The 26959-nt window shown below is 32.3% G+C and overlaps 1 protein-coding gene across 2 annotated transcripts; it reads left to right on the forward strand.

The window, feature by feature from the left end:
• The first annotated feature begins 5385 nt into the window (after positions 1–5385).
• Positions 5386–18540, forward strand: LOC111372320 (outer envelope protein 64, chloroplastic-like). Of its 2 annotated transcripts, XM_022994606.1 has the most exons (13): positions 5386–5804; positions 7172–7324; positions 7511–7635; positions 11011–11136; positions 12303–12476; positions 12574–12718; positions 14252–14420; positions 15661–15792; positions 15875–16075; positions 16707–16834; positions 16922–16973; positions 17613–17682; positions 18030–18540. In XM_022994606.1, exons 1-13 carry the CDS (start codon positions 5602–5604, stop codon positions 18110–18112), a joined length of 1761 nt encoding a protein of 586 aa, XP_022850374.1. In that variant the 5' UTR covers positions 5386–5601; the 3' UTR covers positions 18113–18540. The 2 variants fall into 2 exon arrangements, with proteins under 2 accessions (XP_022850374.1, XP_022850373.1); XM_022994605.1 differs by lacking the exons at positions 17613–17682; positions 18030–18540 and having other exon boundaries at positions 5695–5804; positions 7177–7324; positions 16922–17575.
• Positions 18541–26959: the final 8419 nt, after the last annotated feature.

Consider the following 26959-nt stretch of genomic DNA (forward strand, 5'->3'; position numbering starts at 1 on the left):
AACGTGTTCAAGAATCTCGTCTTGCACTCTCAAACGAAACATATTGAAATTAGACATCACTTTCTTAGAGATCATGCACAAAAGGGAGATATCATGTTAGAATTTATTGACACGAAAAATCAATTGGCCGATATCTTCATCAAACCTCTAGCCCTTGTTCGATTCTCACACATTAGAAGAGGTTTAGACATTATTGATGAATCCAATGTGCATAATTAAAATAAATTTATGCCTTGCACCACATAAAAAAGGGACATCGGACGAGTCATGACAAGTCTGGACATCCGAACAGCAGTGTCCGGTTTCACAGAAAGTTTGGCGATTTTCATGTTCTGTCAATCTGCATGTTCGAATGGTCGCAAAATCAGTTTTTAAATTGGCACACCAGACCTTATTCTTCTCCATTTTCTTCCATTTTTCAGACCTTTCTCTCCCCAATTCCTATTAAAATCACTTAGAAATCGCATTAAAAACGTCAATTCTCCATCAAGATCAAAAACCCATAAGATTAAATCTTCTAAACTCTAAAAATTTCACAATTTCAGCTTAATATTCCTCTCTATTGCCTATGTTCGTGCCCTAGTTTCTTCTTCCACTCTTCCTTATCTTTTCAACAATGACGGGCACCAAAAGATTGGGAAATAGGATGAAGCATACTATAAGGTGGTCTCCTCCACCTTTCTCCAATGAAGAAAAGGATTTGGAGCCCGAGATGGCAGCAAACCTATTTGAAAAATCACCTATTTTGATAGGTAAAAATGTTGATTTTGTTGATTTTTCGATTGAAGCACTTACATTTCACTTGGAAGAGTATTTTGAAAATATAGGATGGATATCGGTAGTCACTACGGAGGAACTCGGATATTCATGCCTAATGAAATAATTTTACCAAAAAAATACATGTTGCACCTCGTTTCGACGAGATTACTTGTTTAATTAAAAATATACGTATCATGATCGCGCAAGCACTAATCAATTGAGTCTTCCATGCAAAATTTATAGAATATTATCGCACATGTCATTTTTCCAAGAAAATGTCACCTGGATGAAGTGAGTAACTTTGATTTTTTCATTCTTGATTCATTTCTCGTTGGACGAAAACATGATTTTCCAACTATTGCATTAGGACTTATGAAACTTGTTCATTTATCACGTCGCGTTAAAACTTTACCGTACGAGATGCTTTTCACTAAAATTTTTAAACATTTTGATGTCTCACTTTTCAAAAAAAAAAACTTGTGTTAAACTTCACCCCACCGACACTATCAACATCCAACTCTTAAATGGTTGAAGATAGTTAAAGGACAGTGGGCAATGGATGGCGCACACAAAAGGATTTGACTCTATCTCTAGTCCCTTGACTCTACCCTTTGAGGGTGATGAAGAAGAGGAAGGAGATGATATACCACTTGTTCCGAGTCTCCCTCACAACATATCGAGCTCCAGCACTCCTCATCCCTCGGGTAATGGCTTCACGTTCACTAAGGATCAATATAATATCCTCAATGGGTGCATCGATTCTCTCACATATTCGGTAGACAACCTCGACAGTCTACTTCATCAAATTCAGGCACATCAGATATCCAGGCCCGATAGACGGAGATGCAGGCACAGCAGAATGCCTTCTTCGCCAATTTCTACCAGCTCGTTTCCTACCACTACCACCTCCGACACTTTAGTTTTCTTTTGCTATGAAACTTGTCTTAATTTTTGTCGTACTTTAAATGTCTTTAATTTCAATAATATTATGCTATTGTTTGTTGATCAATATCTTAATTTCATTGCTATGGTTGACTTTCTTCAATCTCTATTCCCGCATATATTTTTACTTATGACAAAAGGGGAAGATAAATAGATGATAGATGATTATGCTGATCGGGGGAATGTTGAAAGGGGAAATATATGAATTATTACATACATGTTGATGGGGGGAATAAAATTGAGAATGATGGGGGAATATATGCATCAAATGCTAAATTTTAAATTTCATATTCCTTGTCGATTTGTTCAATTCCTTATCAACTTGTTATATTAAAAATTATGTTTTTTTTCATAATCAAAAAGGAGGAAATTATTGACCTATGGTTGACTTCTCGTTTTGATTATTACAAATCAATTGCGTTTTTTTTTAGCAAATTGAATTCAAGTATTTATAGCGATTATTGCAAATTCGATAAAAATGAAGACACAAAGATCGAGATTAAGAGACTTGCAAATTGTCGATAGATATGCAAACAAAATTGGCAATTGATGGACGAAAAGACAAAAATTGAGCACTCACGTCAAATTGGTTTGAAGAAAAAGTCAAATATCAAATATCGAGACATTAGACATAGATGCTTTAAATTCGTTTGTAAAGGTAAAACACTTTAATTCCTAGCATTGAATCGACAATAACTCAAAAGAAATTTTTATGCATGAGAAAATTTCAAGTTACAAAAATGATTACATAAAAATTAGTCTTCAAAAGGCAAGTATTTCAACTCTTCGATCCAATTGTTGCAAAATCACTTACTCTGATAAATTAAATAAGAAAATCTTTCAAAAGTCTACATTGTTCAAAATTATCATGAAGGATAGCGTTTGGGGACAATTTGTCATCTGGATGTTGGGTTGACGAACCCGACGTCCGGATTTCCCAATGGTCAAAATTTTGGCCGTTTTGAATCTGATACATAACGACTATTTCTACACTGTCCGGTTCTAATTCGAATGTTTGGATCACTCGTCCGAATCAACATAATTTCTGGCAATTTCACTGCTATAAATACCAATTGACTTTTCATTCACTTACAACTTTTTAAGAGCATGGAAATGAGGCATTATTGATCCCAACAACTTTATTCTTCATTATGCAAAAGATCAAATCATTAATTTCTTGAAAAACTTTTTAAGTGAATCAAATTATTGAAAATCATTTTTCTCATAAAAGTGTTTTTGATCTAACACTTGAACTATATTCGTTGCTATCTATTAAAGTGCTAGCATACTACTCTCTTGATACTTAATCTTGGCTATTTCATTTATTAAAAGAGAAGATTTCATTTGTAAAATTTATTCTTGTTTTTAATTTTGGGTCGTGTTGAGGTCCTGTAAAATTTAATGTTGTATAAGGATCGGCACTCCTTACTTTTAAGTCACCCAAAGCGTTGTAAATGGTTGGATTGCAACATAAGTCAATCAATATAGTGAAAAGATTTTGTTCGTGTCGAAGAGCTTGGTAAGGGAAGATGTAGATCATTGTTTCGGATTGAACCTCCACAATTATATCGTTTGCATCCTCTCTCTTCTTATTTACCACTTTTATATTGTGCTTATTGCTTGTTCTTATTTGACTTTGTGTTTGTGTGTATTTGTGCATATTTGTCTAATTGTTTCATATGTTATTATACTGATTTAAAACTTGAATTAATTTTCGAAAAAGTTTTAAAAATCAATTCACCTCTATCTTGGTTAGCTATTCTTGGGCTTTCACAAACTCAAAATTATAACTTTTCAAATTCAACCAATAGTAAAATAACTCAATTTGAAGTGAAAACCATAAAAACAAGAAAAATCCAGAGTAGTTTCTTTACAAAACCAAAATCTTAAAGAACATATGATGGAGTCAATGAGACTCATAAAGTGATTTGAGATATTGACTAGACACGAGTAGCAAATTTAAAAAAATAAAATAAAAAAGAAAACTTGGCGTGAAATCCCATGATACCATATTATTGTCTACACAAATGGTATAGAAGATTTAATATCAATGCGGGGAGGGGCAATAATGCACATCGTTGAGAAATAGCAAAGCGACAATGATTTTTACTAAAGCCAACTACAACCTATTTGGTAGATTCACTTCGTTTATCATTATCCTTTTGACATTGTGTGGGTTTCGCAATAATTATCAGATTACAATTTAATTTCACAAAATAACCATTGAATTTTTGCAAAATTTTAAATTATTTCAGAATTTTTTTATTATTTTTTGTTTGAATTTTTTATCATTAAGCTGCGAGCATAGAATTTGTATGGAAAAAATAAATTCTAGGCAATTCAATTATCTATACCTTATTTGTATGTAAATTGTTAATTAAATGAATTTTATTGATTTAGTTTTTAACTTAGAATATATTATACTTGTCATTTTTTGTTAATGAGTGGATGAGAGAAAGTTGATAGATAAGAGGGAGAAAGAGAGAGTAAATTACTTAGAAAATAAAAATTACATTCCCTAAAGAAAATGTTTTACTTGTTTTTGAGGAAAATATGATTAGGATACATTTGATTTTCAACATTTTCCATGGAAAAAATATTTTTCACATAAATTCCTATTTTTGTGTTTTTTGATTGATTTTTTTCATGGAAAACATTTTCCTACTTTCTGTCGCATTATCTTATTTTTTTCAAAGTCAAGGAAAATAATTTTCTTTGGAGGGATTATGATTTTAATTTTCAGGGAATCCATACTCTATTTCTCTCTTTCATCTATCAACTCATAAAAAATGGACAAATATAATATTTTTTTGATTGAAAACTAAATCAATCTAACACATTTAATTAATAATTTTTCATACAAATAAGTTCTAGGCAATTGAATTATTTAGAATTTATTTTATTTCTATGCAAATTTCATGTTTGTAATCAAACGCACCATTACATGATCAAAAGTTGGAAAAAATTGTCACACTCCAAACGTGGGAATTTGTGTGGAAAAATGATATTTTTTTATGGAAAATAAAGTCAATCAAACATATTGTTATATTAATTAGTATCATATTAGTTGTTCAAGTTCAACAGCTATCTATTACAACTATGGTGAAACTTCAATGTCCCAATTGGGATGGGGCCAAAAAGTTTAGAAACCTCTAGCATTGTAAATTTGCACCGAGGAATGGACATGCCACTTTATTGAAACCTAAATGGAATTATCCAATTGCTTTAAAAATAAAAATAAAATTACTTACTTTACTGCTTTGTATTGAAATCCAATGACCTGATTGCATTACACGCAGTTTCAAGCTAAGGCAATGATTTCCTTTTTCATTGGTTGCGGATGATTCAAGTCTAGTCTAGAACGACGACTCTGTAAAGGTCTAAGAGGACTAAGGTGAAAGTACATGACCAATGAGCTGATTGCATTACACATAGTTTCTGGCTCAGGAAGGGATTTCCTCTTTTCGATTGTTGCGAATGATCCAAGTCTGGTCTAGGAGGATGATTCTATAAAGGACTAAGAGGACTAGGGTGAAAATACGTGACCTCCATCGTAATTAATTCAATAAATTAGTAAGAAAAATTTAAATATGTTGTAGTAGCGGGGCACTTATGAAAATTGTTAAATATAGAGGGCTTCTGAATGATATTTTCTAAAGAGTAAAAATCCTTCCGGCCAATATTATACCCCGCACCTTCTTACGCCACCTAGTTTACACACACACAGATTCACAGTTTCTAGGTTTCTTCGCTCTGTTATCCTCAACCCCTCATCCCCAGCACTCATCATACCCCCAAAATCTGAAAAACCTTAGTATATTGCAAAATTTTAATATATTCAGTAGTTTAATTAGAATCCAGCATATTCTACTGTCAATAAGTTAAATATTTTGAATTTGAATGGCGTCTTCGCCGGCGAATTTGTGGGTATTGCTGGGGCTAGGGCTGGCGGGAATACTCATAATGACTAAGAAGCTGAGGAGGGTCGTGAAAGCTGATTTTGGTGCGTTTATTGAGCGGCTGGAGCTACTGCCGCCGCCTCAGCCCGCCCCTCCCAAAGCCCCCCACCCTCTTACAGGCCTCTCCTTTGCCGTCTCTGATGTGTAAGCACTTTCATTTTTCTTTTTTCTATATCTTGTTTAAAAACTCTAAATTTTTTAGCAAAATTGTTGTAGTTGTACTGTAGTAAATAATTCAACAAAATGGAAATTTCTTTCGAAGATAATAACTACCTACGGTGTGCTTTTGATGGTTTGTTTTGGTTGAATTATTTTTTACTGGAGTAGCCGATGTTTGGAATTGTTGCTTTTATCTATCTGGTCTCTGTTTTATAACTGAGAATTGATTGAAAAGAAAAAGCAGACTCTGTGTGAAAATATAATCTCAAAGGAGTCATGGTGGAGTGTTGGTGCCAATTCTTCCTATGTCCCGTTTTTATGTACATTTTCCTTTTCCTGCAAAATAAATAAAAATTTTGCCTGCTCTCTATGAAAGAAAACATTTTTTTTTTTACCTTTACATTCTTTTTTCTTCTTCTTATGCTATTGAGCAGCATTGCCATTTGAATTTTGTAGGGATCCAGTGTCCCGTTTTCACTCATCACATTGGTTAGTTACTTGTATGTATGTCATAGTTGTTATTTTCTTTTCTTTGTATAATGGAGTTAAGGTTAATTGAATGAATTGAAGTTACTTTAAAATGGAGTTAAGGTTAATTGAATGAATTGAAGTTACTTTAAAGAGAAACTTTTTGGTATTGCATTCTTCAAATCCTAGTAGTCCTAAGTATATCAAGATTGTTGCGAAGAGCTACCCAAAATGGATAGAGCAGAAACTGAGGAACTGCCAATAAAGATTGTGAATTTTGATGATCTGAAAGCCAATATGATGTGCTTTTTCTTATTGCTACAACAATGATTTTAGTGAAAATTTTGTCTGTGAAAGAGGGATTTTTTTATAAAAAAGAAAAGAACATGTCTTGTGTGAATTAATTAGTTATTGACCTCCGTTTTTTGGTATATACAGAGATGAATTAGGGTGTCAGAATGTATGGGAGTAATGACCCAGACACTAGTCAGGGATAATTCATTATGTGGGGCAGAAAAAACCTTTTGGGTGTATAACAATCCTTTTTCAGAATTTGGTAATGATTGCTGTTTTGAATAGCAAATGTTTTCTTGAAGAAATAATTATGATCTTGTACTAGAGGTTTACTTCTAAGAGTTTTTCTTTTTTACGTACGCTTACTTCCTCAGATGTACAAACATAATGCTTGCTTTTTGCTTGATGGTTTGTCATTTTGTGTAGGATGCTTATTGAGGGTTTTGCTCTGCCTTCTTTACTCTTTTCTCTTACAAGCACATTTTTCTTATTCGTATAGTCAACATCTAAGTGCACATATTCGTTAGTCATATTATTATATGAGACTTCATATGGTGAAATCATTAAATTTTACAAATCTTGATTGCCAGATTAGATATTGAAGGATATCTGACTAGCTTTGGCAATCCAGACTGGTCGAGGACTCATGAGGCTGCTTCCCATACATCTCCCGTGGTTGCTTCCCTTATTGATGGAGGTGCCACGTGTGTCGGAAAAACTGTCGTGGATGACATGGCATTAGGGTTTGTACCTTATCCTCACTCTTTCTAAGAATGTATTGACTTTAAAGTCTTAACGTTTTACCCTACCTACTTTTGATGTTGGTTTGTTATCGAAAGATGCATCTCCTTTTGCTTCCTTTCTAGTTAATTCTTATTGTTTAGTAGTTTGCTAATCTTGTTTGTTTCTGGTTTTTTACCTGAATCTAGTATTAGTGGAGAAAATAAGCATTACGGAACACCCACTAATCCTGCCTCACCAGCACGAGTGCCAGGAGGAGCCTCTAGTGGTGCTGCTGTAGCCGTGGCTGCTAACATTGTTGATTTTTCTTTAGGTGAGCTTCCACTGTACTTTCTTGTTTCTTCCCCATCACTTTACCAGTTGATCTACATTGACTACTAGCATGGGATAAGGCTTTGTTGACTTGTATTTACAACGATTTCTTATTTATAAAAGTCTTTTATATCAGTTTTTGAGTGGGTAACGTTCTTTAACATTCCCAACATCTTTCAACCAGTATCACTTCCCCATATGCTTCATAAGAAAAGAGAATAACACAATGTTGCGGAGAGAGAGAGATCAGATTAGCTTTGATCATATTGTGAAGTTATGTTGGATATTACCGCGTTCAGTTTTCTTTACTTCATTTACCTATTACTATTAAAAGGTCATTGCTGACTAGGCATATCTCTTGCTAATCCTCCAATGTAAGCTAATCTTCTATTCAGACGATACATGACAAGGTTGTCGATATTAATTTCATAAATCTTCTTAGAAGCTGGTTTCCCCAAATTTTAGTAGTGGATTCGTCAAAATAGTAGTCACGGAATTTAGCTCCATATGAATATCACTTCAAACAGCCACCTACCAAAGCCTTAAAGCTTGAGAAAGGGTGGAACTGATATATTTATCTTCACTTTGCCTGGAAAATTTGTGTGAAAGGACTAACTGTGTATAAACATCATTACAAGTTGGCAGTAACTTCAGAACTCTAAGTCACTAAGGATGCTAAACTTTTTAGAGCAGTAGATATACGTTGACTTTCCCATGAACAAATTAATTGAGGTTGAAGAAATGAGAACTTTCAAAGACAAAGAGCAAATGGTGGGCACTTCTACTTTTGGAAATGCAAGGCAAATGCGCCGAGGAGGTGTTGTTACATGCGTCTTTGTGGTGTTTATAGATTAATGAAATATGCATGTGCATAAAAGTTGATGAAATTTTAGAAATGCCATGAATAATAGAACATCAGAGTGGGTTCACTGATAACATAATGAGCATTCAGTAAGAAAATGAATAAATTACAATAGTCTATATTTTGAAACAAGATTGTAGACGGTTGGCTTTATATCTAGCATTAAACTCACTGAAAGTATGCACACTCGATTCATGGTAAAAATGTTGATCGCAAGCAAAGTGTTAAGATATGAACGCAAGAAATTCCTTTTGAGATATTTTGTTTTACTGTTCTTTCTTGAAATTATGTTCCTTTCTTCAGCCAGTTGACCGTTTCATTCAGGGGGTGTGCCGTATCTCACAGCATCTTCTACCCTTCCTTGTCTCTCTAAAAAATGTTTTTACTTAAAATTACTTTCAAGATTGTTTCATATATTACTTGTTAATTGGTGATAATGCTTTTGAGCATTTTGCTTATTGTTTCCTCTCTGCCACTCATATATTACTCTCTATATTCCTTACAATCAAACATTATCATATAAGGTAGGTTGTTCAATTGGAATTATTGGGTGGATTCTGTATTAGATGCTATGAACATTAAATAGTGTCCCTTGTACCCTTATCTTCCATCATATATCCATACTTGTGGTCAGCTATTGTTTTCATGTTCTGCTGTTATGCAGATAGAGAGCACCTGAAACTTGTCTGTGCTTTACAGCAAGGACGCTAGAGGAGATGCCTTCTCATTCTGGGATTATTTAAAGTTAATACCTGCTACACAAATCCAATAAAATGTGGTATAAATGGAGGGGAAGAATGATTATTCATGCATTTCATTACTAGTTCTAGGAATATGACAGCTTATCAATTTTTTTCATTCCACCTCATCCTGTCCTAAATATGCTTATAACCACTGGATCTGATATTGGCATCTAGGACCTATTTTTTTCCAGTTCTTTTAATGTTTGTGTAATATGGGAAGGCATGTTTGATTATTATGATGGAAGCTTGTCGACTTCAATACTTGCATAAATAGGAATTTTACCTTTTGATGCAAGCTATCTTGTAAATGATTGTAACTAGTAAGTGGTATAAGGATTTTATGGCAGACTTGAGCTTTAGTCTGTTTTATCTTTTAAGAAAAATGTCTCTGAGAAGTTTTTGATGTTAGTTTGGATGAGACTGTGAGAATACAATGAAAATATTCTTACTTAATAATGAAGGTGAATTCTGTTATCTAATGTTGAAAATTTTCCAAACTGGTTGCATTTTGCATAGAATTACAGAGAAGCAGAAATTTCTGGCAGCTTAGCTTGGTCTTCTATAAGATTTCGTTCTTAATCTTTACTAAAGACTCCATTTAATGGAAATTCAATACTGTACTTCTCAGTCACTGTCCAGATTCATTTTTATTAAGATTTCCTTATTAATCTTTACTAAATTGACTCCATTTAATGGAAATTCAATGTTGTACTTCGCAGTCACTGTCCATATCGGATATTTATTGTAACCTGTAAAAAATTCATCACATAAGTATCTGCTTGGTTTATCTGATTTTTGTAATAAATTAGCTTGAAAAATGAATATTAGTATTTTTGAATTGTCGCTTTGCTTTCTAGTTAATTGCTGTAAATAAAACATGGCCAAGGAACTTCTTAATGATCTTGCAAGATAGAAGTATAACTAGTTCTGTAGTACGACAAACATCTTGCTAGTTTACAAGTTCTTGCATGGTGTTTGGTCAGGACAATCTTCGACATAACAGGGAAATTTGTGCTTTTTGTGCTATATCCATGGGACTGTTTATAGACTTAAAATTGCTGGTATTTATTTTTAGATTATTGAGGTTTGGTAATACTTATTGTATTACTGAAGGCAACTGTTAAATTACAGGTCACTTCATCTTATTTGAGGTGGAGGGTTGAATTTTTTGTCATTTAGAGTTATTAGTAACAAGCTGAACATCCTTCTTGTAAAGTATCTAAGTTCCACACCCACCTTCATATATTAATGTATAAAATTTTGACAAATTGAGTTCTAATCCAGAGGTCATGTTGAGCTTATTATGTATGGGTAAGGCTACATGCGTCTAGCCATTTCCTGATCCCGTGTGGCCAGAACTTTGTGTAGTGAGCGCATCCTTTCTATTTATGAACCAACATGAAGTAAACTACAATAAACATCAATACTGTGTAGATAGTATTTGGTTTTTTCTTTGACAAGAATAACTTACTGGTTGATAATTCCATCAATCTATTGGCTGTTTTCATTTTTCATTTTATATTCCTCAGGTTGAGAAACTTTGGATCACTAATTATTTTCTATGCTTATTACATTTGTTGTTAAATTTTTTGTTATATGCTGTTCATCAATGTTAAGAATTAAGATGTATCCATTACTTGGTCTGTAGTATTTAAAGAGCCCACTCTCAAAAAATGTAATGAACTTTTTTTTGACTATTATTTTGGTCTTTATAACCATCACTTTGTTTTTCTATCTTAGAGATTCATGATTAATTATTTGTCTATGTCAGGTATTGACACTGTTGGTGGTGTGCGAGTGCCTGCGGGATATTGTGGTATATTAGGTTTTCGGCCATCTTATGGAACCGTCTCACTTTCAGGGGTAATTCCTGTTTCCACAAGTCTTGATACTATAGGTAAGTATTTTTGAACGGGATTTCAAAAATGGCCGTCTCAAAATTTTGAAAGTTGAGGTGTTGGTACATTTATTATTATCTTCATAATAGGGATACTAACTCTTTCCCTTCAGCATCACGCTAACAAGTTAAGTTAGAATTTTAGTATTGATTGTGGTTCTCATATTTCAGCCGAGGAAAAAAGAACAATAGTGATTTCTAGTAAAACTGATTGAGGGTAAAACTGTTCAGTCATGTTCCATCTCCTACTTATCAACCATATTGGGGAAAAGGCACCAACTTTGAGGATAAATCTTTGCTGTTCAAGGAAGCATGACTATTTTCTTGATTGCAATAATCCTTTAACATGGAATTAGGCAGCCATTACAAATGCAAAAGAAAGCAAAAGTAACACAGGATTATGGACAACTGATATAAATTGTTTTTTGCAAGAGCTCTAGAAAAATTAAAATATCAAGATCACATGTGGCTTTCATGATACGTAACTAGTCTAATCTATTAATTGTTGCTCATTCTTGAAATAGAATTAGTCAATATTACTTTCCTCTAATTTATCAGGAATGTAAGTATTGATTTTTTGTAAATATGGGAGTGTGAAAATACATTAATTTCCTTCTTAAAAGGGATAGTGGCTGTGGGACCTTCTCAAAAAAGAAATATGACATTCATTTTGGTATACTGCTGCTGTTCATCTAACATTAAGGTTTCGTTTGGTACAATTTATCTTGAAAATTATTCTTCTCAAACTAATTTTCAACCACACATTCTTTCAATAAAATAAATTTGCACGTGGATTCATAACTTTTTCCTACTTTTTAACCATTAGTTCTCCCAAAAATCAATTTTCATTTTAAATAATTTCTCCCTACCAAACATTGGAAGTTTCTTTTCTATTCAGTCAAAGTCAAATATTATTTTCAACAATACTTTCACAACTACTACCTTATAATCACACACATCGTGGGACCTAATAATATTCCTCTTAAAAAAGTTACTAATAATTTTATTTCGTCTCATGTGCAAATGTCCATTTGAGTTTTTCAACAATTTTGATTCACTTTTTATTTTATATTCGCCCTATTTAACTTGATTGAAGGTCATGTCCACAGTCATACCATCTTTTAATTTACTACTACCATATTGTTATCAAGAACCATGAATTGCAGGATGGTTTGCGAAGGATCCGAGTATACTTCGTCGTGTTGGACACGTGCTATTACGGGTTCCATATGCTACCCAACGTAATCCTAGGAACATTGTGATAGCTGATGACTGTTTTCAGTTATCAAAACTTCCTATCACTCAGGTGGTGGTCAACTCCATGGAAAAGCTATATGGAAGTATGTTTATTTACTTCACTTGTTCCAAATAATCTGTGTTTGAATTCATTCTTTTGGATGATTAAATTTCTGGGTTTCTGAGGATTACCTTTTCCAGGGCAAGCATTGAGGCATGAGAATCTTGGTGACTATCTAAACTTGAATGTTCCAAGCTTAAACGCATTTAATGTTGGGAAATCAAATGGTGAAGTAAAATCTTCTTCCATAAGATTACTAGCAAATGTCATGCAGATGCTTAAGAGGTGAGGTCGCTAAGTAGTCCCAAGTAAATGATTTCTATTAATTTAATCCAATCTATTTATTATACTTTGATACAATAATAGTGGTGACTTTGGTTTCAATTGGTATTTTTAGGTAAAGGGTACGGACTAGTACAGTTTCTCAAATTTAACCTTCAGTTGGACCCATTTTAAAAATGAAGAGCTTCAGTCCATCTCTATTTTCAATCTTCCCTTCCCCCATCCTTACCCGTGTCTGGATTACCGCTCAGTACCTATGATGCACCGATACAGACACATGTATTCAATACGATACGTGTCAGATATGTTGAATTGTGATTTTTTAAAAAAGTACCGACACGACACGTCGCTGACACGTTGATTAAATTTTTAAAAAATTTTCATTTATATAGTATAAATTTATTTTTATACTTACTATTGATTTTCCTTGTTGAAATCTTTTAAATATGAGTGTTTATTTGTTATTTACTAATAATTTTGAGTTAAAAATATATAGTAGTTATATTAAGAATGTAAAACTATTATTGTAGAGTGTCCGAAGAGTGTCGGTACATGTCGGACACGGACACGCTACCCTAGCTAGAGTGTCCGTGGCTCCGTGCTACAGAACTCACCACCATATGCCCTGTCGGACACAGACACATTACCCTAGCTAGAGTGTCCGTGCTACAGAGCTTACTACCATATGCCCTACGAACCACCAAAGTGCTACCACCGTCTTCCAAGATGATGATGACATCCCAAGTTTTCGAAGAAACTAACTACAGAATAGGGGGTGAGGGAGATGGCAGAAGAGGAGATAGAGAAGAAGAAGGGTGACTCTGGAGAGGAAGGTTCTGGAAATGTGGGGAAATGGCGAGTAGTTTGTGGAGAGTGGAAATACGTTTGGTGAGGAAAAATGGGTCCAGACAAAAATGATATTGGTGTGGGTTTTTATTGGGTCAAATATTGCTGCTTTGTCCTTTTATTTTTTGTGTTGCATTTGTTGCTTCTTGTGGTTTTAACCTCATTCATGTTTTTCGTTTCAGTCCTCATTGAAATTATTTTCTACTCTCTTCAAAATTAGGCTTATACCATTATTTTAAGTTTAAATAATTTCAAATTCCACTTAACTCATGTCTTCTCCGCTTTGTCACTTTCCGTTTTTCCAGATTTTCGTTCTTTTTGTGTTAAATATCTATATCTTATATAAGAACTGACTTTGTTCTATTTGGATAGTATAGTTCTGATAGTTAATTGATACAATATATTTATTCCTTCTTTATGATCGTTTTCTTTCGACATTTGCACGTGAGGTCCTCCCACTGTTGTCCTTGTGACCGTCTCTTATCATTTTTCAATGACTAGATGTTGTGCAATTGGATGCATCTACCTTTGGCAGCTTGGTTGATCTCATGAAATAACAAAATTAACTAGGAGAACTATCTACATTGGTATATGAGTAGATGTCTAAGACTGTAGGGTAGACAACTAGAATCATCATTACCTATGAACTTCCAGGATTATAATAAATGGGTTTTTATTTTTTAATTGCAGGCATGAATTCAAACAAAATCATGGCGAATGGTTAAACTCAGTAAAGCCTTCTCTGGATCCTGCTATCTCAGCTCAAATACCAGACGTGCTTGAGTTAGCCGATACAGAAATTGAAAAAATTCACACAGTTAGGAGTGAATTGCGTTCAGCTCTGAATGCCCTTTTAAAGGTTTTGATTTATAACATCTCAAGTAGAGCATGGTGTGGATAGTCAATATTTCTGGTGGTGGTCTTGTATTATTTATGTACAAGTGTTATATATGCTTTTATTTGCTTTTTCCTCGTTATTTCTTGTTGCAATATAGTGGCTACTAAATTGCTGGCATCTTCATTTCACTCCTCTTGTTTAAGTTCCTCTGGACAAAGTTAGTAATTCATCTCCACAATGATTAATGTCTTTTCCAATTAAGTCTGCAATGAACACGCAGTGAATTTATTTCCCATTTATTATTTTTTTTGTGGTGACCATGGACTTTCTCATTGTTTCTTAGCGTGGTGCATAGATCACTTGTTTTTTCAGCTTTCGTAGCTGCAGGGTTGGTGAAGTCATTCTTTAAGAATTTTAGGATCTCACCCCTTTATATTTTGTGATCTATTTTCCTTTTGCGCATTACATTTTTTGAAGTACTACTGGATTTATAAAAAATGTTTTTAAGTGTGAGAACTTTGATTATAATAATTTACTTCAAAAAAACTGCATCAGAAATTTGACCTTTTATAATTAATAGGTCAAGTGGGTAGCATTATCACAATTGATAATATTTGGGCCCGTTTGTCATCGCCTGTTATTTTGCCTTTGCTTTTGCTACTTGTAAAAGAGCTTTCTGAGAAAGTTATCTTAATTTTTGTTTGGAAACTAATTTCTAAAAGAGCTTCCTGCTTTGAAAATGCTTTTAGAAGAAGTTACATTGGACCTACTTCTAAAAGCTCTTTTAATTGGTAGAAGCACTTTCATAAAATTAGTTAAAACAGATTCTAAAGAAGCTTTTGAGACTCAAAAGTTTCTTTTGGCTTCTCAAAAGCCATGACAAACAGCATTTAATAAATGCAATAACCTTTGTTTGCTTTTTGAGGTGATTGTCAACTTCTTGCTCCACACACCTAAAATATTTTGTGATCTGTTACGAGATTTGAGTTTCATTGCTCTTATTTTGGCTATACTCATGCAATAACTATAGAAAAGATAATCTGCCTCATAATTAGTGCCACTTATTACTCCATGTTATTGGAATGCAATTAATATGAACTGCAATGACTACCCTATAAGAAAAGGAAATAAAAATAGCGGTTATCATGTCTGAGATCCTGTGCCTAAGTTGTTGCGGCAAATCCCATTTTCCATATTTCATATGTTTTCTGATGGCAGTGTATGCTTATGTTAGCTGTGTTTGGACAAATATTCTAAACAGGATGGAATACTAGTGATCCCTACTTTTGCTGATCCTCCTCCAAAACTTGGTGCAAAGGAGATCCTGTCGGAGGATTACCTGGTCAAAACATCTGCTCTTTCAAGTTTAGCCAGCATGTCAGGCTGCTGCCAGGTTAAGTGTTGGCTTGTGGCTTGCCTACAGAAACCTTTATATTGCAAACTATTCCTTACTCAATATTTCTTTTCTCATGCAGGTTGCAATACCGTTGGGATTCCAAGACAAATGTCCTGTCTCTGTTTCCTTTTTAGCCGGGCATGGAAGTGACAGATTTTTGCTGGATTCCCTGCACACTGTATATGCAACTCTCCAGGAGCAACTCGATGTAGTCAAAAAATCAAAAACATCAAATAATGCTGTTACCCGGGAAGCATCAGCAGAGTTGGCTAAAGAGAAGGTAGATAAAGATGAATTGAATGCTGTTGTGAATTGCCTTTATTGTATGTTATGAATGAGCCAGTTTTACCTTATTATGCTCCATCAGCATACACAACTGCCGCTTAAGCAATAGCAATGTTAAATTGGGTTCCAAAATGTTCAAAAGATTGTAGTTGCTACAATTCTTTCATTTTATACCTTTACAGACAATTAAACCCCACAAAGTTTGACTCACATACTTGTCTCAAGTAATGAATGACTATTAACTTAAAATAACCAAATATGTGTGAGAATTTTTCGACTAGCCAGGTATACCTATTTGCTATAGTAGAGGGAAGATCATTATCTGCAAGCATTACTAAATGTTGTAATTCTTTCTTGCTATGTGCATTATATGTTGGGGAAAGCTTACATAATCATTTTTTTCATAACCTTTTTCTAATGTTCCCTGCTGACTTTTTAATGAATACAATCCACCCATCCTTGCTTGTCACTTTAGATTTAGTTCTCTCCGCTCTGCAAATTTGTCCTCTCTTTAATTTTCTGGGTTGACTAGAATAATCATGAATTTGAAGTAGAATAATTACATTTGTGTTTGATTTATATTCTCTCTGTAATGAGCTCTGTTTTTCTTATCATATTCCTTTTAGGGTAACCGAGCATTCAAAGATAAACAGTGGCAGCAGGCCATTGGCTTTTATGCAGAAGCTATCAAACTCAACAGTAGCAATGCAACGTACTATAGTAACAGGGCGGCAGCATATTTGGAACTGGGAAAGTAATCACATCTTGTAATGTTCATCTCGTTAGTCATTTATCTGCTTGGAGAATTTATTTATTATTTTGTTTTCTCTTGTTTACCCAGTTTCCTCCAAGCTGAAGCAGATTGTAGTAAAGCCATTGATCTTGATAAAAAGGTTCTTTCTCTTTTTCTCGCTCCACCCCTACAGAAAAGCAAAGCATTTATATTGTATTGTATATTGTTGAAGAAGTGCCAGTTACAATCATACAATCTTATGCTATTCTGTCCTAGCTATTGAAATGCCATTTTATTTTCGTGGTGTAACTACATGGCTGTGTAATTATCCTTTGGGCAAATTTTGTGGTGTTGTAGTAGTCTTTCTCCTACTAAAGCAGAATTAAACCCAGGCAATGTATTTTGATGTCCTGTACAATTGGGTGGTCTCACTTTTTCTGTGATCTCATACCTAAAGAAGTAGGGAATGCTATTCGTAGTCGACGACTATCATAGTCGCTCTGCGTAGCATCCTACTTGTGATTGTTTTGTTATTAATATGGAAATTCATTTGATTATTTTCTTTTTTTAGGACGACCACTGTAATCACTTATTAGGAAGTGATCCGCGTCAGTCTGAAACAGGATCCCTTTTTTGTACCCTTGTAATGATATGCATGTTTTTGGAGAGGATGGTTGAGTTAAATTAGCAATACAATTGTTTTTAGTTGATGTAACCCTCTAATTTATACATGCTCTTTCCTTGCCACAATTTTCATATTTTGTTTGATGACTGAATTGACACGAGGCATTCTTTGCAGAATGTAAAGGCCCATTTAAGAAGGGGAACAGCACGGGAAATGTTGGGATACTATAAAGAAGCAATGGAAGGTGAGTCCATTTTTATCCATTCTCATTTTTTACTGTTTAAAATACGTATATATTCATGTATAGGTACGAATTTATAGTGTCTGAAAAATGTGTAAAACATAGATATCTTATCCATGAGAATTCCCAGAAAACTAATGATCACTTGATGGTCTGCAAGCAACTAGAAACTTCAAGTATCTGAAAGATCATGGGGCAAATTGCAGTTCCAAGCCACGAGAATACTAATATTGATTGGGTTTTATTAGTTAACAGTTATTTACATTTTAGGGAAAAATTATCGAAGATTCTTGTCTGACTTATTTAGGTTAATATACATATGACAATCACTCGTATATTCTGGCTTGCAGATTTCAGATATGCACTTGTACTTGAGCCAAACAATAAAAGAGCAGCTCAGTCGTTGGACAGGCTGAAGAATTTATTTCTATAGATGATTGGAATGTACGAGGATGTAGGAACACTTACTCTTGGCCGAACATTTTCTCGTGTAAACTGCCCATCAGTCCATCATGGAGCAGGGGATACATTTGCACATTTCGAACGCCCACAAGTACTTCAAGAAGCAGGTGAACCAATCAATCTTGACCGCTTTGTTGGTCGTGATAATTCTAAGCAGTCGTCGTTTGTTGTCAGTATAGAGCGATTTTGTCTTGTTTATGTTGCATTCAGGTTGTAACTCTAGAAGTCAGCTAAAGTTGATTTTTGGTAGTATATCAAAATTTCCAGAAATATTATTTATTTCAGCTCTGTTGGTGCGAATAATGATGAATATGACCCTGTATGATTAGGATTATTTTCCCTCATGGAGGAATACATTTTTGCATCACTGTTTGGCATTAGGAAAATTGAATCTTCTAAGAATCTGGCTTATTAGTTCAGCTGAATGAAGGTGACAGAGTACTATTTATTGCGCATGTTTGTAAAAGTCGTGCATATTAAAGGAAAGGGCTAATTGGTGCAAATTTCTTGACCTTTGTCTCTATTGCTGAATATCCCTTTCCTTTCATATTAGCGAAAAACCCTCATAAATGACTTGTGTGGAATATAATATTTTTTTTCTATTTTCTCAATAAACACTTGTGGGGTAGGTGGGAAAGAAAGAGATTTTTTTTTTAATTATTTATTTGGATTCATTTGTACTTTTTTGTACCTTTTCTATGAGATCTCCAATTGCAAGGTTAAGGTTTTATTATAGGTGATCTAGTTTGTAATAGGTTGTAGTCCCATTCTTCTCGATGTTTTTTGAACTAGCTCTCTCACAATCATTTGGTTAATAGGTCAACAATATTATTAGTTAACTTTACATAATCAATAGTTATAATCCCATCTTTAAGCAGCTGACATAGTATTATGCCTCCTACCAATATGTCTAGATTTTTCATTGTAGGATGAATTTTGAGCTCTTGAAGTAATTGCTTATTGTCATAATGGACAAAAGCTAGATGAAAGTGGTTTAGAACACAAAGGAACATCTATAAGAAAATTTCTTAATCATTTAACCTCCTTACCTGCCTTCTTTAAAGCTATGAACTCAAATTATATAGTAGATTTTGTAATGTAGGTTTGTTCGATGGATTTTCAAGATATAGCACCACTTGCTAAAAGTAAATACATATCCACTCATATATTTACTTTCATTGGTATTAAAAATCAAGTTAACATCAGAATATCCTTCAAGTACAGCACGAAATTTGATATAACGTAACCCCCAATCAAGAGTGTATCTCAAATACCTCAAAACTCAAATAAGAGCTTCGCAATGTTCAATGTTAAGATTACTAGCGAAGTTTACCGGTCGCATATGCTATATCAGGTCTTGTACATCTTATGAAATACGCGAGACTATCGATTACTAAAATATTCTAAAGCAGAAATACTGGGACTTAAATATTTTTTCATATGATGGCTTGCATCATAAGGTGTTTTAAGAAGAATACAATTACATTAGTTAAACTTAATCATTTTTTTTCCAACACAATGATATTGGGTTAAAGTAATTCCTTCAGAATATTTTACTATTTTAATTCATAGAATAACATCAGCAATGTCCAAATCTTTCATTTCGAAGTACTTTTTCAAAAAAAATTTACTCTTGTTAATCACATCTAAACTAGTGCTCATTGTAAACCAATTCTCATTGTCAGCATATTATCAACATATAAGCAAATTATTACACCACAATTATTTTCAAATTTGCTATGTATGCATTTATCTGCTTTATTTATCACATAAATAATGTCATAAAGGAATTTTTTATTTTATTATTATTATTATTATTATTTTAATGTTTGCACATTTTATCATCAAGACCTTCTATAACAAATCCCTCAGATTTCCATATAAATCTCCTCTTATAAGTCCCATTTAAAAATACGATTTTGACATGCATTTGATGTATAATAAGATCATATGATGAAACAATCGTAATTAACATCCTAATAGAGGTAATCCTAGTAACATATGAATAAGTATCAAAGAAATCAACTCATTCCTTCTGCCTATAGCCTTTAATTACAAGTCTTGTTTTAAACTTGTAAATCAAACCATCAGGTTTAAATTTTTTCTTAAACAACTATCTATACCCAATGATTTTGCATCCTTAATGTAAGTCTACTAGCTCCCAAATGTTATTAGAACTAATGAAATCATATTTACTATTTATAGCTTTTTTCCAACATAGAATTTGATAAACACGAAGCTTCACAAAAGGTACTAAGATCATCGTCTACTAAGTAGGTTAGAAAATTAGGATCGAAGGAAGTAGTAGTCCTAGGTTTTTTGCTTCTCCTAATTTCAACTTCTTTTAATTCAACAGGGTCCTTTCTAACTCTAGAAAGAACACTAAGGGTACATTTGATTGCAAGCATAGAAAGAAAATAAATTATGGGTAATTCAATTGCCTAAGATTTATTTGTATGGAAATTGTTAATCAAATGTGTTTAATTAATTTAATTTTCAACCTAAAAAATATTATACTTGTCCATTTTTTATTGGTGAGTTAATGAGAGTGGATAAATAAGAGAGAGGAAGAGAGAGTGAATTTCGTAGAAAATAAAATTCTATTCTTTCTAAAGAAAATATTTTTCTTGATTTTAAGGAAAATATAGTCACATGACCAAAAGTGGGAAAATATTTTTCATGGAAAAAAATGGCAATCAAACAGCACAAAAATAGAAATTTTGGTAAAAAAAAAAAAACATATTTTCCTTGGAAAATATAGGCAATCAAACGCACTCTAATAGAACTATTTGGTCTTTCAATTTTTTTATTTTTTATTTTTTTTTGTATCAATCAAATTATTTTTAGAGTCGATAGCTGAAAATCTATAAATATTACTATGAAGAATAAAAACACAATCAACGGTTTTCTGACAATGTTTAGTTCTCTTAGGTGCTGAAATAGAAGTTTTAGTGAAGCCCAATATTTTAAGATATTTGTATGAAAGTGTTCTACCATTCTGCATTTCATAAAAGGGACTTAATACATTTCTTTTGGGAATTCTATTAAAAGTATAATATGCAGTAAGAAGGGCTTTCTGCCTCATGTTAAAAGGTAATCCATAAGAGTTTAGTATTGAAATGATCATATCCTTAAGAGAATTATTTTTCCTTTCAACTACATCAGTAGATTGGGGAAAATAAGATGGAGTAGTCTCATGAATAATACCATTATTAACACATAATTTGTCAAAATCACTGGTATACTCTCCTCCTCTATTAGATTTTAAATTTTCATAGCTTTGTCTAGTCGATTTTCTAATTCAATTTTATACGAAATAAATTTTGAATAACTTTCATTCTTACTCTTAAGAAGATATATGTAACAATAACGAAAATAATTGTCAATGGAAGTTGAAAAAATATTTATTTTCACCACGTGTAACATATCCTTTTAAATCACATAAATCAAAATGTATTAAACTTAAAATTGAAGTAGTTCATCAACTTTAGGAAATAATTTTTTAGCATACTTAGATTCGATACAAGTTTCACATTTCATATTTGAAAAATTATCAATCTGAGGAATGTTTTCCAAATTTGCTAATCTTTCAAAAGAAGATATATAACGTGTCCAAGTTTAGCATGTCAGAAAAATCATTTGAGTCCGACAAATAAACAAAAGACATAGATGCTTTATTATTAATCATATAAACATTGTTTTAAACAGACTCTCATCTGCATACATTTTCCCAACAAAAGAATCATTCTTATATTGTACAACTTGATCGTTCTCAAACACAATCTTAAGTTTCTTTTTGACTAAGATAAATTCGGACACTAGATTTTTCTAATTTCAATTGCAAAAATGACATTGTTCAAACTAAGGACATTTTCAAAAGTAAATCTAAGTTGTCAAAGTTCTTTTCCCCTCGATCTTGGAGGAAGAAGCATTCTCATTAATAGATATTCTCCATCACTAAGAAGAATGAATGAAGAAAATGTACATCTCGTATAATAGACATGCTTAATAGTTCTAGAATCTATTCACTAATCCGTCATGTTGCTTACTAGATTAACTTATGTCACCATAGCAGATAAATTCTCATTTTCTACTACATATGCTCAATTCCTCACAACTTTATTCTCATTCTCTACTACATATGCTCAATTCTTTATAGCTTTTCCTTTTCTATTCATATAATCCTTTGCAAAGTGATCTGATTTATCACAAACAAAACAGTTACCAATAATTTATATTTAAATTGAGGTTTAGAATGATTATTTTTCCCTTTGAATTGTTGTTCCTTATTTCTATATTTAAAGTTCTGACTTTTGGTAAAATTTTCAGCAAATTTCTTACGAACTTCATTCAATAAGATTAGCCTTGGTACTCAAACTTGATCTCTCCCTAAGTTTTGCCATTTTATTGTCTTCCTCAATTCTAATTTTAATAATCAGATCTTTTAAAGACTTTCACTTTTAGGAGTAGGGAAAGAAAATCCTCTTTGTATAAGTTGGGATCTTATTATTAAAATGGACAAAAGTTTTTTATATACATTATTGTAAAAGCGCCTCTAGTAGAATCGGGCAAGCCGATAAGGTCTTAACTTGAGAAGAACAATGATAGACGGACCGCATGAAATGAGCCATGAAATAGTTGAACCATTACACAAAAAAGGGTTCAAGAATCATGAAGACTCTATCAAGCCTTTACGTGGATGAAGTCGGCAGGCCTTAGTGAATCTTTCCCTTCTATTCTTTTCCACGTGTAAGGAATTGAGCTATATTTCTTAATAAAATTTATCTTTGAAACTAACCAAAATCTTAAATTTTGATATGGTAACAAAGAATATTAAGTTCTGTTTGAGTCTCATTCTTTCAAAAATTTATTTTCATCCACACATTTTTTAATAAAATAATATAAATAATGCTATTTGCAGTCGTTCATTGCAACAGTCGCCCTACATGACATATACATGGCAGGTGGTTATTTGATGCATTAATGAATAAAAAACTACTACATTAATGCATCAAATAATCACTTGTCATATGTATGTCACGTAGGGCGACTACCGCAGTGAGCGACTACGAATAGCATTACTCAAATAATATTATACGTAAACTCAAAATTTTTCTTTAATTTTTAATCACACATTCTTCATCAATCACTATTTAAAAAAATATTTTTTCACTTAAAATGAGGCTCGAGTAAGGGCTAAATTCAAATGAGTGATTCAATCTGATTAAGATTCCAACGAACACACGAATTTAAAAAATGTTGATATTTTAAGTCCGGCAGAATGACCGAATTCAAATATCAATAATGCTGTTTTATCAGAGGTTACCCTTATCGACCCTCATAGCAGGTGGGTCCCACGTGCATAAAAAATTACCAAACCATGCTGTTTACTCCAAGCATAATTGTTCAAATTAGGGGAAGACAAATTAGGGTTAATCTGGACTGATATCCGTCACCCAAGAATCACCCGACAAATTAGATCTCGCCAAAAGTCGAGAAAAATTGTTAAAAAATCTATAGAGCAAAGATATAAATTGAAGAGAAACACGCAATCCAAGGTAGACGTCAGTCCCTCCGCGTTTCGAGATGCGTTCCAACTGACACTCCTCTCTTGGATCCGCCAAATTTCTGTTTTCTATTTGCCCCTTCAATAGGACCACTTCTTATTGCAAAAATGGTCCACATAAATCTTATATGCGCCACATAATTTGGTCAAACTCTATTTCTATTCACGTATTTTATAGAATTCATAATTTACTTGCATAAATTACATATTTCTTGGTACCATATCGATATCCAATTATAATGGATTCAAAATTGTTGGATAATAATGAAAATGCGAATTGTGCATATGTGGTTAACGAATAAATGAATGGGTGAAAAATAATAGAAACGCAAGTTTTGTGTATGCAATACGTTAAGTAACGACTAATAAATCATTTATATGTTAATTTTACTAATGCAATGAGCAGAAGTAAAATCGCTATAAACTTTGATGACTAAATTGATTAGGGAAAAAATTGTAACACCAACTTGAAATTATCACAACCTTCATTGACAACTCAAGAAATTAACTCGATAATATATAGGTCCTAAAAAATATTTTTATTATAGAGAAGACAATAAATAAATAAATAAAGAATTGTTTGTGGATCCAAAACAAAAATATCAAAATGCATCATGAGAATCCATTCTTTAATATTTTATAAATCACCTACTTTTTTGCTATGAAAACGACAAAACTCAATTATTCAAATGCCATGACATATTTGTTCTAGCGATTGGTCCATCTTTAGTGATCCATTAATCTTAAAACATTATAGAAAAATCTAACCTCATTTAGTCTGTTTGTTTTTCATCATTTTCTCATTAAAATGAAAAATATGATCATTATCTATTACATCAAATCATCAAATTTGAATTTTTATCTCTTGTATGAAGTCCGTAACGACTATATTTTTCATTCCTACTCTTTAAAAAATGAGAAACAAACGGGATCTTGCCCCTTATTTGAGCCTTATTCTTTTTATAAGAATAAATTTTTAAATTGGTGAAAATGTGTAGTTAGAAAATAAGAAAAAAATTTGAATTTACGTGTAATATTATTTTATTGAAGAATGTGTGGTCGAAATGATGTCAAAATATTTTTTAAAAATATTTTTTTTTCAAAGAACGTGGCTCAAACAGGGGCTTAGCCCTATTTGATTTAGATAAAAATTAATTTTTAATAAAAATAAATTTGTAATTGAGAAGTCGATGGGCTCTTGAATCTTACTAAAAGTATGGTTGAAAATGAATTAAAAAAATGAGCTTTAAAAAAGGAACCAAACAAGAGTTAATATTTTATTCCCAAACGTTTTATATGTACATAACACGTTCATAAATTTTATAATAAGTTGTGCATAAATTTAAACTGAACTATTTTTATCTAGTTCTGATATCGTGTCAACTATCTTATTTAAAGACTTGAAATATGAAAGGACTTCAGTCCCCAACATTATATGAGAAAATAAGCTAAAGTTGAAGTAGAGAGTATACATTGTCTTTCATCTTCGTTGCTTTTCATATTGTGCCTTAATACATTGCTATATTGCATTTTGAATAAGACATATAGTTTAGCTGTGTAACAATGTGCATCATATTTGAAACAAATTCTTTAAAATTTATTTTAATATTATTTTTCAATCATATATTCTTCTAATAAAATAATTTTTTACGTGGTCCATAACATTTTCCTACTTTTAACCTTACATAATCACTTTTTACAGAAAATCTACATTGCTTGTGTTAAATGATTCTAAAATTACTTTTCTCCAAATTTATTTTCAACAATACATTTTTCAAAAAAGTTCAAATTTTGAGGGTGTTTGACACCCATTTTTATGGAAAATGAATTTTAGAATATCAGATTGATGGACAATGTGTGAATGAAAAATAAGGAAAATTTTTTGATTTACGTGTAATATTATTTTAATAAAAAATGTGTGATTAAAAAGATGAGAAAGAAAAATATATTTTGATAAAAATAAAAATCAAACAAGATATTTTTCCATACTTTTCAACCATAATCTCTTAGAAAATCTTTCCCAGTCAAGAAGTGAGATTTTAGCCTTTGTTTGTGTTCCATTCTTTAATTTTTTTTTTCAAACTCATATTTTTTCAATAAAATAATTTTATATGTAAATTTCTGTTTTTTTACTACTTTTTAACCATATAAAAAAAAGAGTTATTCTACACGCACAGACATTTAAGTGTACAGATATTGTACATAATACTCACATCAGATTTTTTGATAATAAAATATTCATGTGGAGCCCATTCGTTTTGTGATATCTGTACACATTCTGTACATTTCAAATTCAGTACACTTGGAATTTTTGAAAAAAAAAAAATACCCATCACAAAATCTATTCTATTTTTTCAAAAAGAATCAAACAGCGCCTTAACATGGTCTTCCTTCCGTAACAAAACAGAATGGAAAATGATGGTTGAATTGGGTTAAAAACATGGAAAGTGTGGACAGATCGAGTCAACAACAATTGATTGGATTTTTTAGGGTCTGCTTGATTGTAAAGATGAAATTGAATTGTCTAGAAAATGAATTTCAGGGAATTGAATTGCCTAGAATTGTTTTCCTGAGAATTGTAAATTATTGTATTTGATTGGTATAATTTTTCACGTGAAAAATATTGAAATAAAAGTGTTTTTTAGTGTTCGTTTGATTTTGTTTTACATGAAAATTGTTAATTAAATGGATATATTTTACTGGTATTAGGGATTAAATTTGTTTCCAATTACAACAAAAAAAAAAAAACAAAAATTTCAAGAAAATCATCTATCTTTCGATATTTGTTTGACTTTATTTTACATGAAAATTGTCATTTAAAGGGAAATATTTTTTTACAATAAATCTTAAAATTTGTTTTCATTGCCAACCAAAAAAAAAGGGAAAAAAAAATGATACAGTAGATAGAAAAATCAAGAAAAGTGCAAATTTCAGCACAACCAAAAATTCGAATTCCATGAAAAAAAAAAGTATCAAATACCTAAAGTTGGAAAATTCAATTCCAATCCATCTTCCAATTCCATTTTTACCCTATCAAACACACTCTTATTTTAAATTTTCAAAGTCTGTATTCATAGTTCGACATAGGTGCTCTTCTTTTTAACCGTTTTATTGACCACCCTGTTTTTTATAATGTCATTTCTAAAACAGAATTGACTGAGGATCTTGAATTCCTTCACGTGGCGGTGGCCCAGAAGCCCCATCAGATTCACCCCTCACCTAACACCGCGTTAGTTTTCCACTTCCCCATCT

Source organism: Olea europaea, chromosome 23 (assembly GCF_002742605.1).
Source record: "Olea europaea var. sylvestris chromosome 23, O_europaea_v1, whole genome shotgun sequence".
Lineage (NCBI taxonomy): Eukaryota > Viridiplantae > Streptophyta > Magnoliopsida > Lamiales > Oleaceae > Olea > Olea europaea.